Source organism: Mauremys mutica, chromosome 4 (genome assembly GCF_020497125.1).
Source record: "Mauremys mutica isolate MM-2020 ecotype Southern chromosome 4, ASM2049712v1, whole genome shotgun sequence".
NCBI classification, from domain to species: Eukaryota; Metazoa; Chordata; order Testudines; family Geoemydidae; genus Mauremys; species Mauremys mutica.
The window spans coordinates 160660458-160678742 of record NC_059075.1 but is presented as its reverse complement, the minus strand read 5'-3'; the positions used below and the strand labels follow the sequence as shown (position 1 = coordinate 160678742).

At 43.9% G+C, this 18285-nt stretch overlaps 1 protein-coding gene across 1 annotated transcript; it reads left to right on the top strand.

The window, feature by feature from the left end:
- The first annotated feature begins 1348 nt into the window (after window positions 1–1348).
- LOC123370171 (olfactory receptor-like protein OLF1) lies at window positions 1349–14600 on the top strand. Its single transcript, XM_045016455.1, has 2 exons — window positions 1349–1939; window positions 13662–14600. The coding sequence occupies exons 1-2, from the start codon at window positions 1349–1351 to the stop codon at window positions 14598–14600; spliced, it is 1530 nt and encodes a 509-aa protein (XP_044872390.1).
- Window positions 14601–18285: the final 3685 nt, after the last annotated feature.

Here is an 18285-nt window from a genome sequence, read left to right as displayed (position 1 = left end):
GATAGATAGATAGATAGATAGATAGATAGATAGATAATCTAAAGCACTCTTACATGTCTTACAGGTTTTACATTTCACCTATTGGATCAGGACAATGAGGTGATTCTGAAACAATTAGTCCATTTCAGCTGCATCTAACTTTCTGTTCCTTTCATTCCAGACTTGATGCTATGGCTGGTTGAAAATTTCCATCAAAAAGGCCAAACATCCCTCCTCCCCAAACCATGGCTGTGGGACAATTGTGTGATATTCCAGGGTAGTTCCGCAAGAGGAGAGACCATCATGCATCATGGGGGATGTAGTCCAGCCTGGGAGCCTGGCCTATGAAGCGACTGGCGGTGTGTGGTATCTGATGGAACCCCGTAGTATTTCCAAGCCAAAATGTTAAGTTTTCAGCCAAAAGCTTTCAGTCTCCACAAACAAACCCCCTTTGTGGATTATCTCTATTCAGTACCCAGATTGCACTGAAAAGAGCAGGATGAAATCTACCCCTAACCTCATACTCTGTAACTCTGGTAGAAATTGCATCTTTTATTAACACAGTAGGAAAGAGTGGGCCAAATTAATCCCCAGGGCATAAGTTACACTGAGGGTGGCTTTGGTTCACTGAGCACATTAATTAGGTGTTGTGTCTCTCTGAGCTCAGGTATTCCCAGTTGCTTGAGGAATCATGTCTCACAGATCACAAATCTTACTATAAAACTTCATGAATGCTCCAAACTGGCAGTTTCTGATGATGGGGAAACATCAACACATCTCTCACAGCCCCAACTCCTATCCCCTCAACTAAAGGAGCAACCTCCTTGGGAGGAAAAAAATAGGCAATTACATAGTCACTGAAGCCAGTGCTTTCACTGTGTCTCTGGGTTTTCATACAGGCTAAAGTAAAGGCCAAAAAGCTTAATTAGCACAGTAAGTAAGATTTACCCCAAACCCACATGCCAAGCCACAGAGCTCCCTTTGCCCAAAGAGGGTAGAAAGATTGACATTTCTTTACTCTCACCCCTACTTTAGCTAAGTAATAATCTCGTCAGACTGATTCTCTCAGAGCACCGCCACAAGTCACTGTTTTCTGTTTGAATTAGTGAACAGGAGTCTTTGTGTGAGGGGCATAATTAACCTGCATGTCATTGTATTTGCACAGTGTGTGCATTTTATCAAACACCTGGAATGACCAACTGTGAATATCTGGCTCTGTGGATTAAGCCCTTCCCTGAGCGGATACTGATGTCCAATAAGAAACTGATCTCGATTTATCTTCACTTACTTCATTACAGAGAAGGGACACGTTTTCTGCACCATCCACCTGCCCACATCTCTGTAGCTGCCTGATCTCTGTTCAGAGGAGATGGAAAAGGGAAATCACTCGGAGGCGACTGAGTTCATTCTCTCAGGACTGACAGATCGTCCGGAGCTGCAGGTTCCCCTCTTTGTGGTGTTCCTACTGATTTATGGTGTCACCCTGGTGGGGAATGGGGTCATACTCTTGTTAATCACAATTGACCCCCGACTCCCTACCCCCATGTACTTTTTCCTCAGTAGTTTGTCTTTCTGTAACCTCTGCATTTCCTCAATAATTTCCCCTAAGATGCTGCTGAATTTCTTAGCGCAGAGGAAAAGCATTTCTTACACTGAGTGCACAGTGCAACTGTATCTCTCAATTCTTTTTGGAGACGTTGATTGCCTCTTGCTGGCTGTGATGGCATATGACCATTATGTGGCCATCTGTTACCCACTGCTCTATACGGTCACCATGTCCAGGCAGTTTTGTAAACAGCTGGTGGCTTTGGTGTATGCTGTGGGGTTGGTGGATTCAATGATAAACACTTTTTTTACATTTCGGCTGTCATTCTGCAGCTCCAACATCATCAATCATTTCTTCTGTGACATCCCCCCACTGCTGGCGCTCTCCTGTTCTGACACCCGCATCAAAGAGATTGTGATCTTTGTTTTCTCATGCTGCGTTATAGTGAGCAGCCTTGTAACTGTCCTCCTCTCCTATGTGTATATCATCTCCACCATCCTGCAGATCCTCTCTGCCAAGGGCCGGCTCAAAACCTTCTCCACCTGCTCTTTCCACTTGACTGCTGTGGCCCTGTATTTTGGCACCCTCCTCTTCATGTATTTACATCCCACCTCCACCTATTCAATGGACACAGGCAAAGTGGCCTCAGTGTTTTACACGCTGGTGATCCCCATGTTGAACCCCCTCATCTACAGCCTGAGGAACACGGAAGTGAAGGACGCCCTGAGGAGAGCAATGAATAAACTCCTAACCAATTCTTGAATCTGTTTAACTCTTTACTGGTTTAGTGATGGGGTGTGGAAACAGGTGAATTCAATTCCCAGCCCATTGCAATATAATTTCACACAGCCTGTGGTCGTATTGTTCATCATTGTATTGTTATTTTTATTAATTTGTTTGTATTCCAACAAGGTCTGCAGAACCCAAATGAGATCAGTGGACAAAACATGGGAAGCATCAGAGGTGCAGAAAGAGAGAATGATTCTATAGGCTGGGGGCTAAGGGCACCCACCTAGAGCGTGAGATGCTCAATTTCACGTCTCTGTTCCAATGGTTATTGAATTATTTATCCACAGTAGAACAAGTTTGAAAGGAGAGATTGAGAGGAGCCCAGAATGGAATAGGACATCTCTCAGGGGCTGGGATGTTTTCCGGAAATGCAGGAAGCAATTTGAAAGTGGGTCTCCCACATTGCAAGACAGTGCCCTGGCAATTGGGCTATGTTCTGTCCTGCATCTCTCTCAGGACTGGTCTACATTACTGTTGCAAATTGATCTCAGTTATGCTACTTCAAGTTGACTAAGTTAGTCTGACTTACAGCGGTGTCCACACCGTGCTACGTCACTGGGAGAGTTACATAATGGAAGTAGTGTAACATACATCATCTGACAGCGTTAGTGTTGCCCAGCGCTGCGAAAGATCCATGATGGAATATAGTGTCTGAGGGAGCTGGAGTACGGACTTCAACAGGTGAGAACTCTTCCATTGACTTAGCATGTCTTCCCCAGACCTACTCAATCAACACCATTTCATCTATCCCAGTAGCCCTGATTTAGCCAGTAGTGTAGATATGGCCTCAGTCTCTCCTGTTGAAGCTGTTGCACTGTGGATAAAAGACAGGAAGAATCATGGGTCCAGAAAGAGAGAATGACTGTATAGACTGGTATTTCGGGGTACCCACATATTCAACTTCACATGTCTGTTCCAATGGTTATTTAATTAGCTATCCACCACAGAACAACTTGGAAAGGAGAGATTGAAAGCAACTCAGATTCCAATAGCACATCACTCAGTGGCTGGGATGCTTTCTGCAAATGCAGGAAATATAAGTGCATAGTGTTATGAGTTGGGTCACAGAGACCCTCAATGGGACTGTCACCCGATGTGCTGAAATTACTTCTGAGCCCATTTTCCCTGCCAACCTGGGCCTCCAGAACCCAGACACGCTAGCCTGCTGCAACACAGACGCAGGGTCTGGGCCCCAGCCTGAAAACTGCAGATCTAGACTGAAATGAGCTCAGCAGGAAACCTGTCTCCAGCACTCAGACACCCAGCTCCCAATGGGGTCTAAACCCCAAATAAATCCATTTTACTCTCTATAAAGCTTATACAGGGTAAAATGATAAATGTTCATGCTCTATATCACTGCAAGAGATCTATGCACAGCTGTTTGCCCCCCAAGGTAACAATTACTTACACTGAGTTTATAAATAAATAAAAGTTATTTTATTAAGTATAAAAAGTAGGATTTAATTGGTTTTGGGTAGTAACAGACACAAAGTAAGTCACAAAGGGAAAAAAACAAACCCAACCAAAAAAAAAAACCACTCGCAACACTAAGTTTAATAAACTCAGAAATCATTTACAAATGTTAACTTCTCACCCCAGTTGTTATTTCAGGTAAAATCCTTCTCAAGTCGGATCCTTTTTCTGACCTGGATCCAGCCTGTTCTCCCCCACCCCTGCGGTTACAGTCCTTTTGTTTCCAGGTGCTTGCAAGTATCTCTGTCGGGTGGGGAGGTCGTCTCTTAAAACAGCTGAAGACAACTCATCATTTGCCTTCCCCACTTTATATAGAACATCCTTCAGGTGGGAAACCTTTGTTTGGAATTCCTCCTCCCTCTGGAAAATTAGCAGCTTCAAGATGGATTTCAGTATCTGGTGACAAGGTCACTTGTCACTGTAAGACACCGGTCGCCATTCTTCCTGAGTTGGCCCACACATACACAGGAAGGCTTGCAGGTAAACAGAGCCATTCACAGTTCAGTGATTCTGAAGCACCCTTAATGGCCTCCACTCCAAGTTTATATCTTATTCTCCTAATTCCAGACATAGAAATAATCCATGTAAACAAATAGGAAGAACACACTTAGTAGATTATAACCTTTCTAATGATATGTTACATGGGGCACTTAGCATAAAGTATATTCCAGTTATGTCATATTCAGAAGCATATTTTCATAAAGCATATGGAGTGCAATGTCACATGTGGCTTTGCCCTGCACTGTAGAGAAGAGGGAATTGAACCTGGATCTCCCACCTCACAAGTGAACATTCCAACTATTGGGCTAAAAGTTACAAAGGGAAGGACCACGACCGCCTCCTACGGTGGCTGCGTTGCGACAGGAACCTAAATCCTTCCCCCGCACACACACATTGTTTTGGGACAAAAGAATTAGGAGTATTTATAATGCATTTGTGAATAGTTTCAGGTCAATCCAAACAGTATTGTTTTTGACAATAAATTATTAATCCAGAAGAAATTCACCCATTTCTAGACACCTTTGTGTTCCAATTCTGGGAAATAATTAAGGAGAGATTTGGAGAAGTGACCAACAAATAAAGTGGAATACAATCACCTCAGTTTTGTATCATATTAAAAAGACCTCACGGGAGAGCCAGCGATCCAGACTAGATGATGCTCTGGCCCTCTGTGTTCCATTTCCACAAGGAAAGACATGGTAACATCATGAATTGCATGTGCTGTTCACACCTGTTGTCCTGGGAGCAAACATGCTCCAGGGAGTAAATCTCAGACTCAACAAAGCTAAATGTAACCTCTGCCACCCAAGGAAGCAGCTCCAGAGGTATTAAGGGTAACGTTGGTGTGGTTAGCAAACAGGGAATGATTCGACTCTAAGTCTGATTTTAGGCTTCTGAGCAGGTACTGCTTCCCACCTTCTCAATGCATTGTAAGCGAAGGGAGGAAAAACAAAGAGGTACCACCAAGTCATGGGCAAACAAGTCAGTTTCAGAGCACTTCAGCCTTTAATTGAAATGACAGTGAGCTGTTCATGGGAGGGGAAGGAAGGAATTATCCTGAGAAGAGAAATTTCAATTTTTCTGAACCTATTTACCTTTCAAAAGAAGGAAAGAGCTTTACATGAGAGGGAGAAGAGTGTCTGGAAAAGGTGAGAAAAATATCTTTAATAGGAAGGGGGAAACTCCCCCATTGATTCAGGGAATGTCTAAGCTATAGCCATTACATTGACTCAGCTACAGTGTGCAGCAGTGCCGTAGCATAGATGCTTTCCACATTGATGGAAGGGTTTTTTTTCCATTCATGTAGTTAATCCACATCTCCGAGAGGCAGGAGCTAGGTCAATGGAAGAATTACACTGAGGGTCAGTACAAGCTAACTGCCTCAAACATGGTATGAAAAGTTTCCCTGCCCTGTGTGACGGAGCTCAGTTGATCTAATTTTTAAGCATAAACCAGGCCTCAGAGAAGCTACTGATAGAAAAGCCCGGTTGGGAAATCTAGTCCTATCTGCCTTCCAGGGCAGCAGAATCCCCTTCATTTCTTTTTGCTCAGGCTAGTTGGAAATATTCCAGCTGTCCCAGCTTCCCAGTAGAGATTATTCTTCATTATTCTGCAGTCTGATCGAGCTGTGGTGTGTGTGTGCAGTGGTCTCTGTGTGTGTGTGTGTGTGTGTGTGTGTGTGTGTGTGTGTGTGTGTGTGTGTGATGTAGAGGATACAGTCGGGCTGAATATCAAGTGTAGGCAGGTGTGTGTCCCTTGCCCTGCCCACTGCTCAGGTTGGCACTCCCCCGGTGCAGGATCCTTTGTGAGATCATAGAATCATAGGACTGGAAAGGACCTCGAGAGGTCATCTATTCCACTCCCCTGCAGTCATGGCAGGACCAAATATTATCTAGACCATCCCCAACAGGAGTTTGTCTAACCTGCTCTTAAAATTCACCAGTGGTGGAGAGTCCACAACTTTCCTGGACAAATTATTCCAGCGCTTAGCCACTCTTAATGTTGGGATGTTTTTCCTAATGACCAGCCTAAACTGCCCTGGCTGAAATTGAAGTCCATTGGTTCTTGTCCTTCCCTTCCTCCCCGACTGTTTTGCAATTTTATTCCTAAACTCTGTTTCAAGGACTATAAATGATAGGAAATGAATAAAATTAACAAAAGAATCAGGAGGGAGCTGGCATGCTCGGAGATATTTTGTAACAGAATCTGCAGAGATGCTGCAGAGAGCTTCAGTGTTAAACACCAGTTTGGGGAATATTCTCCTTTTTGAAGCCTGCTCTTGTTAAACTCCAAGGCCCCCTTCCTTAGGGAGTCCAATGGGAAAGCAGATTAGCATTGTATATTGCTAATGCTGTTGCTAGCATTGCAAACCTTTTTGGGGAGTGTTAAAGGTGTGTGAGTGGGGAGTGAAAGTTTTTTTTCGCAGATACAAAAGTCTGGGGGGAGGGAGGAGGGTGGAAGCAAAGAACGAGTTAATTTAACACTGCAACTAGCAAGCTACCAAAGGTCCATCTAGCCCAGTATCCAGTCTTCTGACAGTGGCCAATGCCAGGTGCCCCACAGGGAATGAACGGAACAGGGAATCATCAAGTGATCCATTCCCTGTCACTCATTCCCAGCTTCTGGTAAACAGAGGCTGGGGACACCATCCCTGCCCATCCTGGCTAATAGCCATTGAGGGACCTACCCTCCATAAATTTATTTAGCTCTTTTTTGAAACCTGCTATAGTCCTAGCCTTGACAACATCCTCTGACAAGGGGTTCTACAGGTTGGCTGTGCATTGTGTGAAAAATAATTCTTTTTTTGTTTGTTTTAAACCTGCTGCCTATTAATTTCATTTGGTGGCCCCTAGTTCTTGTGTTATGAAAAGGAGTAAATGACACTTCCTTACTTACTTTCTCCACAGCAGTCATGATTTAATGGACCTCTATCATATTCCCCCTTAGTTGTCTATTTTCCAACCTGAAAAGTCCCAGTCTTATTAATCTCTCCTCATACAGAAGCCATTCCAAAGCCTTTATAATTTATTTTGCCCTTTTCTGAACCTTTTCCAATTCCAAGATATCCTTTTTTGACATTGGGCAACCACATCTGCCTGGAGTAATCAAGATGTGGGCATACCATGGATTTATAGAGATAAGATGTTATTATCTATCCCTTTCTTAATGATAGCCAACATTTTGTGCACTTTTTTGACTGCCCGTGCACTTTGAGTGGAAATTTTCAGAACACAACATACATTGTAATCCTATAATTTCACCTCCACACATATTTTATCAGGACAATACTGATCAGCAGATTATGAGTTTTCAAATTATACATTATAAAGCATACTTTAAAAAGTCAACAGAACAAAAAACTAAACAAAAGATCCTCAAACAATTCCACCCCACCACAAGCTACACTCTCCGAAATACTAGACAAAAAAATCAGCTATTCAAACATATGAAACACAGAATGTGAGAGAACTACTGTCTGTGAAGCAGACCAAACAGGTGTAGCCATACCCATAGCCTTATGTAATCAGTAGCATGATCAGAACAAATTCCATGGGAACAACCCCTAGATTGCACAGGAACACCTTTTATAGTCTGTGGGAGTGTGAAAGTATTCTATTCCCACGAAACTCTTCACTCCCATCCTTCCACCTCCAAAGAAACACACAGCAATGGCTCATAGTGTGTTTAACCTGCTCCCAATTGGTACATAACCTGAGGACCCAGCTGTGGAGGGAACGCAGCAGGAGTTAACATGGATTCAAATCTTGTTAACTTCGGGTCTGGTCTCTGTGAAGTCCAGATCTACCTCCACATCTCAGACAATTCATGAAAAAGGCCTTGCAAAGGGACCTAGGACAGGGGCCAAATTCAGCAGACCCAGTGCTCCTCCATCAATGACTCCTGCGAGATTTGACATTCATTATTCTCATTCATTAAGGGATGAATACAGCCCTATATTTTGGGGTGATGTTTAAAGAAGTGAAAAATTCCCCATTCTGTTAAGGAATGAAGCAGGTTTAATTGAAGCCCCACCCTTCTGTGTGAAATCACTGGAGGACAGGGGGATAATGCACATTCTCTCTTTCCTAGCTTGACCGGGGTTCTGGGTATGGACAAGGGGTTGCTGTTAGGACAATCTTTAAGGGACCCCTTTAATGACTTTAAGGATCTGTAACAGTGTGTCACCAAACTCTCACAAGCACGCCTTCTGGTTGGGTGTGTCCACAGTCTTTAAACAGTCCCAGCCCTGGTATCTGGACACACCCCCAGAGCTTCCTCCCTGGAGACAACAGTTTTGCTTTTTCTGGGTCTTTCTGGGCCTAGATCTCCGGATGGGAAACTCAGTAGTTTGATCCCTGTTACTGTGGTCCAATTGAAGCCACTTCCTCAGTGGCCCAACCACTACTCCAGAACCCAGCCCAGATAACCTAAGAACAGCAGCCACACATCACTGTGTCCCATTAACTAAACTGCTTTCAGCTCCCTTGGGCTACTGCCACATAGCCCCAGCCCTGACTCATGCTTCTCCTTTACCTCAGGGCAAATGTACGTTCAGACCTATCAGCCAACCAGGAGCCCTTTTTTACTCCCCCAGGCCACGTCTACACTACCCGCCAGATTGGTGGGTAGTAATCAATCTATCGGAAATTGATTTATTGCATCTCATCTAGATGCCATAAATTGATCCCTGAAATGATGCCCGTACTCCACCTTGGCCGGAGGAGTAAGTGGAGTCGACGGGGGAGCCACGGCGGTCAACTTGCCACCATGAGGATGGCCAAGTAAGTCAAACTAAGATACTTTTAGCCAGCCAGGAGTTCAATGGAGTTCAATGGAGCTACAGTGATTGACACCAGCGAGGGATCTGGGCCATTGACTTCTATAAAGCTTTGTCAATTTACACCACCTGAGGAGTGGCTCATTGACGGCGGTTGACTTGCCGCCATGAGGATGGCCAGGTAAGTCAAACTAAGATACTTCGACTTCAGTTACGTGAATAGCGTACCTGAAGTTGCATATCTTACATCTACCCCACCCCCTAATATAGACCAGTCCCCAGTCCCTGCCAGTTCTGAGCTGTCCATGTTGCTGCAGTTACCTTTAGCCAGACAGGAGTTCAATGGAGCTACAGTGAGTGACACCCGAGAGGGATCTGGGCCACTGACTTCTATGAAGCTGTGTCAATTTACACCACCTGGGGATTGGCGCATTGACTTCATTGAAGTGAAACAGATTTCCCATAGATTCATGATTTCTAGTCTGACCATAGGCTAGAACAGGGCATGGAACCTCCTCCACTAATTAAAACTAGAACATCTCTTTTAGAGAGCAATCCAGTCTTGATTTAAAGATCTCAAGTGATTGTGTTTTGGTACGTTGTCCCATTCATGATTCAAAAAGGTGCTGAGTTTTGCACCAATTGAAGATCTGGCCCTTTGGCTTCAATGGAGCTAGGCTGTTTTATACTATCTATGAATCTGCACCAATGACTCCTAGGGAGAGGAATCCATTTACAACAGCAAGGGAAGTGGTCTAATGGGTAGTGTCCATATCATGGTTACCTGTGTAAGCAAGTCTAGCAATATCCACCAGACGTAGGCACAGTGCAGAGAAGCCCTGTACATCCTCGGTGGGTACAAGTTGAGGAATGTAGGTCTAACGATGCTCCGTCCGCCTGTGTGATGACACTAGAAGGCAGGGGAGTATGCACATTCTCTCTTCCCTACCTTCACCAGGTTACTGGGCACGGACAAGAGGCTGCCACTAGGAACATCTCCATGGAGGTGATTGTGCACGAAGGGCTCATCTGTATTTCAGAGACAACCGAGTCCTGAGACTTGTAGGAAGAGAAAGAATATTTGCAATGCATCGGAGCTGTTAGTGTTCCCACTTGTTCATTTCACAAGATGAAATCCCTGGCCATGCACTGAAGAGATCCCAGCAGGGAAGGGCACAGAAATTAAATTGTCCTCTCTTTCATGAGGACTTTACTATTTTTCATTCTTGAATGTCTCTTTTCCTGTGAAATAAAAGGCATTTGCACAAAAAGTTGAAGGCTACTCTTTGCATGTGAAACCATAAAAATCAAGATCTTCATCGCATCTGTCAAACCTGCATCCCCATTATCCAACACACCATTTTTATAATAGTGATTCCATTCAGAAGGGTCATTTCCATAGTTCCCCCTAAGGTGTGTGCCTGGGTGGTTGCACACGAGGGAGTGAAGGGTCATGCACCTAATTAGACCATGGAGAGAATGCATGTGTAGTATGAGGTGGTGGCCTTCGGAGGATTAGGGAGTAGGTGGAGGAGCAATGGGGTGAGATTGGGAGCGAGGGGAAATTGGGACATGCAAGGCTGCGCCGGCTGGAAAGAGACGTGACTCTCTCTAGCTCCAGGGCTATGGCTGCTGAGGACAGATGTCCCTCCTTCCCAGCCTCAGCTCAGTGGCTGCTGTGGCAGAGGAGACACTCCACTCTTCCCAGTCCCATCTCCGTGGCTGCCGTGGTGCTGGAGGGAGACAGCTCTCTCCAAACAACTGCTAAAACCTAATGGAAATCAATTCTTCTGACAAGTGATTTCCCTTAAGTTTTAGCATTTGTTTGGAGAGAGGCATTGGAAACCATTAAGGACAGATCTTTGCTCTCTAGTATAGTTTTGGCTTTTAAGAGTACTCCCATTGGCTCATAAGTAGCAGGCAGCACTGGGTTTAGTTAGGGTGCTAAGTGTTTTTTCACGATAAAGACCTTATTTGCAAGCTCTTTGAAGTAGGGATCGCTGTGCAAACTCCAAAGCCATGTGTTAAAGTCCTAGAGGGTATGTAAAAACGTAATGAGTTGGTCTACTCAGAGTTTTTAACTTGGTGACACACACAGTGTGAAACCAGAAGAGCTTTTCCTGTTTCTACAGGGCTCTGTTGTGCTTGCACTGTGTGGGCCTAAACACTAAATTAAAATACCCACCACCAACCACTTGATGTTTTACTTCCCTTTGTATTTTCAGTGTTGTCATTTGTTTGTTTGTGGCTTTGTTTTGCTGTCTGTGTTGCTTTATTACTTATTTTTACTGTTCTGTGTGTGTGAAGTATTAATCAAATTAAGAGTTGACATTCCAGAGAAATTGTATAATCCCACGGGAGTGCCTTTTGCTCTCCTTTCCAGTATCAGAAAATATTGTATTGATACTTGGGGTGTGAGCATTTCTATTTGACTCATAAATTTATTTAGCATCTTAAAGCTGAGCGGTGTGTGAAGATAATGTGCATGCACGGGGGATAGTTCTGTGAAGTCCGTAGCATGCTAGTGTTTTGGCAGATGCTTCATTTTTTCAAAGCAGCTTTCCCTGAAGATTTAGTGGTCTGTGGTAGGAGTAGGTTATTTAATTAGGCCTCTGGTGTATATTTTTTATGCTTCCACTTAATGACCATGATGACTTTGTTTTCTTTATATAGCTGTTTTCAGTACGCCACATTTTGTTGTGTTTAATAGCTTGAGTTGTTAGAAAGGATGATAAAAGACATGTATTCCAAGGGAAGTGTTAATTTTCTTTTTATTTGATTTCATATTAAATAAGCATCTTAAGCAGTGCACCTTGTTAATTATCCCTTGTTTTAATATCCTTTCTTCTTCTTCCGCCATACCTATGAACTTTTAAAAATATATATTATATCTAGTTTTAGTATGCACAAATTGGTGCTGCACATTCAATATGCACATGGATGGAAAAAAATAGAGGGAACATTGGTCATTTCCAGTTGTACAGAGAAGCACCAAATTAACAATGGAGGGCAGATGACTGCGGTTTCCTCCTGAGCTCCTCTGGTCATTATGTGGTCTCCATCAAGCACAATCCATGAACCTATCCTTCCTAATTTGGGGTATAACCTAGCAAGGGAAGAACATAGAATACCAGGGTGATTCGCCTGCTATAGATAGATAGATAGATAGATAATCTAAAGTACTCTTATATGTCTTACAGGTTTTACATTTCACCTATTGGATCAGGACAATGAGGTGATTCTGAAACAATTAGTCCATTTCATCTGCATCTAACTTTCTGTTCCTTTCATTCCAAACTTCATGCTATGGCTTGTTGAAAATTTACATCAAAAAGGCCAAACATCCCTCCTCCCCAAACCATGGCTGTGGGACAATTGTGTGATATTCCAGGGTAGTTCAGCAAGAGGAGAGACCATCATGCATCATGGGGGATGTAGTCCAGCCTGGGAGCCTGGCCCATGAAGCGACTGGCGGTGTGTGGTATCTGATGGAACCCTGCAGTATTTCCAAGCCAAAATGTTAAGTTTTCAGCCAAAAGCTTTCAGTCTCCACAAACAAACCCCCTTTGTGGATTATCTCCATTCAGTACCCAGATTGCACTGAAAAGAGCAGGATGAAATCTACCCCTAACCTCATACTCTGTAACTCTGGTAGAAATTGCATCATTTATTAACACAGTAGGAAAGAGTGGGCCAAATTAATCCCCAGGGCATAAGTTACACTGAGGGTGGCTTTGGTTCACTGAGCACATTAATTAGGTGTTGTGTCTCTCGGAGCTCAGGTATTCCCAGTTGCTTGAGGAATCATGTTCCACAGATCACAAATCTTACTATAAAACTTCATGAATGCTCCAAACTGGCAGTTTCTGATGATGGGGAAACATCAACACATCTCTCTCTCCCTTCTCAGCAGGTATGTCCTATTGTCCTGAATTACAGTCAAACACACACATATAGACACTATGGGGATCAGCAGGTATTGAATTCAAGACCTCCAGCACTAAAAGCCTCAGCCTCAACTCCTATCCCCTCAGCTAAAGGAGCAACCTCCTTGGGTGGAAAAAAATAGGCAATTACATAGTCACTGAAGCCTGTGCTTTCACTGTGTCTCTGGGTTTTCATACAGGCTAAAGTAAAGGCCAAAAAGCTTAATTAGCACAGTAAGTAAGATTTACCCCAAAATGACATGCCAAGCCAGAGAGCTCCCCTTGCTCAAAGAGGGTAGAAAGATTGACACTTCTTTACTCTCATCCCTTCTTCAGCTAAGTAATAACCTCTTTAGACTGATTCTCTCAGAGCAAAGTCACAAGTCACTGTTTTCTGTTTGAATTAGTGAACAGGAGTGTTTGTGTGTGGGGCATGATTAACCTGCATGTCATTGTATTTGCACAGTGTATGCATTTTATCGAACACCGGGAATGACCAACTATGAATATCTGGCTCTGTGGATTAAGCCCTTCCCTGAGCGGATACTGATGTCCATTAAGAAACTGATCTCCATTTATCTTCACTTACTTCATTACAGAAAAGGGGCAGATTTTCCTCACCATCCACCTGCCCACAACTCTGCAACTGCCTGATCTGTGTTCAGAGGAGATGGAAAAGGGAAATCACTCGGAGGTGACTGAGTTCATTCTCTCAGGACTGACAGATCGTCCGGAGCTGCAGGTCCCTCTCTTTGGGGTGTTCCTACTGATTTATGGTGTCACCCTGGTGGGGAATGGGGGGATGATTTTGTTAATCACAATTGACCCCCGACTCCACACCCCCATGTACTTTTTCCTCAGTAGTCTGTCTTTTTGTGACCTCTGCTTTTCCTCGATAATTTCCCCTAAGATGCTGCTGAATTTCTTAGCCGAGAGGAAAAGCATTTCTTACACTGCCTGTGCTGTGCAACTGTCTCTCTCAATAGTTTTTGGAGATGTTGATATCCTCTTGCTGGCTGTGATGGCATATGACCGTTATGTGGCCATCTGTAACCCGCTGCTGTATACGGTCACCATGTCCAGGCAGCTTTGTAAACAGCTTGTGGCTTTGGTGTATGCTGTGGGGTTGATGGATTCAATGATAAACACTTTTTTTATATTTCGGCTGTCATTCTGCAGCTACAACGTCATCAATCATTTCTACTGTGACACCCCCCCACTGCTGGCGCTCTCCTGTTCTGACACCCACATCAATGAGATTGTGATGTTTGTTTTCACAAACTGCATTATAGTGGGCAGCCTTGTAACTGTCCTCCTCTCCTATGTCTATATCATCTCCACCATCCTGCAGATCCGCTCCTCTGAGGGCCGGCGCAAAACCTTCTCCACCTGCTCTTTCCACTTGACAACTGTGGCCCTGTATTTTGGCACCCTCCTCTTCATGTATTTACATCCCACCTCCACCTATTCAATGGACACAGACAAAGTAGCCCCACTGTTTTACACGGTGGTGATCCCCATGTTGAACCCCCTCACCTATAGCCTGAGGAACACGGAGGTGAAGGACGCCCTGAGGAGAGCAATGAATAAACTCCTAACCAATTCTTGAATCTGTTTAACTCTTTGCTGGTTTAGTGATGTGGAATGGAAATGGGTGAATTCAATTCCCATCCAATTGCAATGTAATTTCACAGAGCCCGTGGTCGTATTGTTCATCACTGTATTGTTATTTTTATTAATTTGTTTGTATTCCAACAAGGTCTGCAGGCCCCAAATGAGATCAGTGGACAAAACATGGGAAGCATCAGAGGTCCAGAAAGAGAAAATGATTTTATAGTCTGGGGGCTAAGGGCACCCACATAGAGGGTGAGATGCTCAACTTCACATTTCTGTTCCAAAGGTTATTGAATTAGCTATCCACAGTAGAACAAGTTTGAAAGGAGAGATTGAGAGAAACCCAGAATGATTATAGTACATCGTTCAGGCGCTGGGATGTTTTCTGGAAATGCAGGAAGCAATTTGAAAGTGGGTCTCCCACATTGCCAGACAGTGCCCTGGCAATTGGGCTATGTTCTGTCCTGCATCATTCTCAGGACTGGTCTACCTTACTGCTGTAAATTGATCTCAGTTACGTTACTTCAAGCTGACTAAGTTAGTCTGACATACAGCGGTGTCCACACAGTGCAATGTCACCGGGAGAGTTACGTAATGGAATATAGTGTCTGAGGGAGGTGGAGTACAGGCTTCAACAGGTGAGAACTCTCCCATTGACTTAGCATGTCTTCCCCAAACATGCTCAATCAACACCACTTCATCTATCCCAGTAGCCCTGATTTATCCAGTAGTATGGATATGGCCTCAGTCTCTTCTGTTGAAGCTGTTGCACTGTGGATAAAAGACAGGAAGAATCATGGGTCCAGAAAGAGAGAATGACTGTATAGACTGGTAGTTCGGGGTACCCACATATTCAACTTCACGTGTATGTTCCAATGGTTATTTGATTAGGTATCCACCACAGAACAACTTGAAAGCAACTCAGATTCCAAGAGCACATCACTCAGTGGCTGGGATGCTTTCTGCAAATGCAGGAAATATAAGTGCATAGTGTTATGAGTTGCTGTTAGGAGAATCACAGAGACCCTCATTGGGACTGTCACCTGACGTGCTGAAATTGCTCTTAGCCCATTTTCCCTGCCAGCCTGAGCCTCCAGAACCCTGCCTTGCTGAGCCAGACACGCTAGCCTGCTGCAACACAGACTCAGGGTCTGGGCCCCAGCCTGAAAGCTGCAGATCTAGACTGAAATGAGCTCAGCAGGAAACCTGTCTCCAGCATGCAGACACCCAGCTCCCAATATCAAGTGTAGGCAGGTGTGTGTCCCTTGCCCTGCCCAGTGCTCAGGCTGGCACTCCCCTGGTGCAGGGCTCCTTGTGAGATCATAGAATCATAGAACTGGAAGGGAGCTCGAGAGGTCATCAAGTCCACTCACCTGCACTCATGGCAGGACCAAATATTATCAAGGCCATCCCCGACAGGTTTTGTCTAACCTGCTCTTAAAATTCACCAGTGGTGGAGATTCCACAACTTTCCTGGACAAGTTATTCCAGTGCTTAGCCACTCTTAATGTTGGGATGTTTTTCCTAATGACCAGCCTAAACTGCCCTGGCTGAAATTGAAGTCCATTGGTTCTTGTCCTTCCCCTCCTCCCCGACTGTTTTGCAATTTTATTCCTAAACTCTGTTTCACAGACTATAAATGATAGGAAATGAATAAAATTAACAAAAGAATCAGGAGGGAGCTGGCATGCTCGGAGATATTTTGTAACAGAATCTGCAGAGATGCTGCAGAGATCTTCAGTGTTAAACACCAGTTTGGGGAATATTCTCCTTTTTGAAGCCTGCTCTTGTTAAACCCCAAGGCCCCTTTTCTTAGGGAGTCCAATGGGAAAGCAGATTAGCATTGTATATTGCTAATGCTGTTGCTAGCATTGCAAACCTTTTCGGGGAGTGTTAAAGGTGTGTGAGTGGGGAGTGAAAGTTTTTTTTCGTAGATACAAAAGTCTGGGTTGAGTGAGGAGGGGGGGAAGCAAAGAACGAGTTAATGTAACACTGCAACTAGAAAGCTACCAAAGGTCCATCTAGCCCAGTATCCAGTCTTCTGACAGTGGCCAATGCCAGGTGCCCCACAGGGAATGAACAGAACAGGGAATCCTCAAGTGATCCATCCCCTGTCACTCATTCCCAGCTTCTGGTAAACAGAGGCTGGGGACACCATCCCTGCCCATCCTGGCTAATAGCCATTGAGGGACCTGTCCTCCATAAATTTATTTAGTTCTTTTTTGAAACCTGTTATAGTCTTAACCTTGACAACATCTTCTGACAAGGGGTTCCACAGGTTGGCTGTGCATTGTGTGAAAAATAGGGTTTTTTTGTTTGTTTTAAACCTGATGCCTATTAATTTCATTTGGTGGCCCCTAGTTCTTGTGTTATGAAAAGGAGTAAATGACACTTCCTTCCTTACTTTCTCCACATCAGTCATGATTTAATGGACCTCTATTGTATTTCCCCTTAGTTGTCTATTTTCCAAGCTTAAAAGTCCCAGTCTTATTAATCTCTCCTCATACAGAAGCCGTTCCATAGCCTTTATAATTTTTGTTGCCCTTTTCTGAACCTTTTCCAATTCCAAGATATCCTTTTTTGAGATTGGGCCAACACATCTGCCTGCAGTAATCAAGATGTGGGCATACCATGGATTTATAGAGACAAGATGTTATTATCTATCCCTTTCTTAATGATAGCCAACATTTTGTTCACTTTTTTGACTGCCCCTGCACTTTGAGTGGAAATTTTCAGAACACAACATACAATGTAATCCTATAATTTCACCTTCCACACATATTTTATCAGGACAATACTGATCAGCAGATTATGAGTTTTCAAATTATACATTATAAAGCATACTTTAAAAAGTCAACAGAACAAAAAACTAAACAAAAGATCCTCAAACAATTCCACCCCATCACAAGCTACACTCTCCAAAATACTAGACGAAAAAATCAGCTATTCAAACATATGAAACACAGAATGTGAGAGAACTACTGTCTGTGAAGCAGACCAAACAGGTGTAGCCATACCCATAGCCTTATGTAATCAGTAATACAATAAGAACAAATTCCATGGGAACAACTCCTAGATTGCACAGGAACACCCTTTATAGTCTGTGGGAGTGTGAAAGTATTCTATTTCCATGGAACTCTTCACTCCCATCCCTCCCACCTCCAAAGAAACACACAGCAATGGTTCATAGTGTGTTTAACCTGCTCCCAATTGGTACATAACCTGAGGACCCAGCTGTGGCAGGAACCCAGCAGGAGTTAATATGGATTAGAATCTTGTTAACTTCCGGTCTGGTCCCTGTGAAGTCCACATCTACCTCCACATCTCAGACAATTCATGAAAAAGGCCTTGCAAAGGGACCTAGGACAGGGGCCAAATTCAGCAGACCCAGTGCTCCTCCATCAATGACTCCTGCTAGATTTGACATCCCTCTGCTCTCATTCATTAAGGGATGAATACAGCCCTACATTTTGAGGAGATGTTTAAACAAGTGAAAAATTCCCCTCAGTGGATCTGTTAAAGAATGAAGCAGGTTTGATTGAAGCCCCACACTCCTCTGTGACATCACTAGAGGACATGGGGATAATGCACATTCTCTCTTCCCTAGCTTGACCGGGTTTCTGGGTACGGACAAGGGGTTGCTGTTAGGACAATATCTAAGGAACTGCTTTAATGACTTT

Bases quoted from the DNA above. Each gene is read 5' to 3' on its own strand.
- LOC123370171 (XM_045016455.1), top strand. From the start codon at position 1,349: ATGGAAAAGGGAAATCACTCGGAGGCGACTGAGTTCATTCTCTCAGGA. The intron at 1,940-13,661 runs GTGATCTTTGTT...TGTTCAGAGGAG, and splicing joins ACACCCGCATCAAAGAGATT to ATGGAAAAGGGAAATCACTC.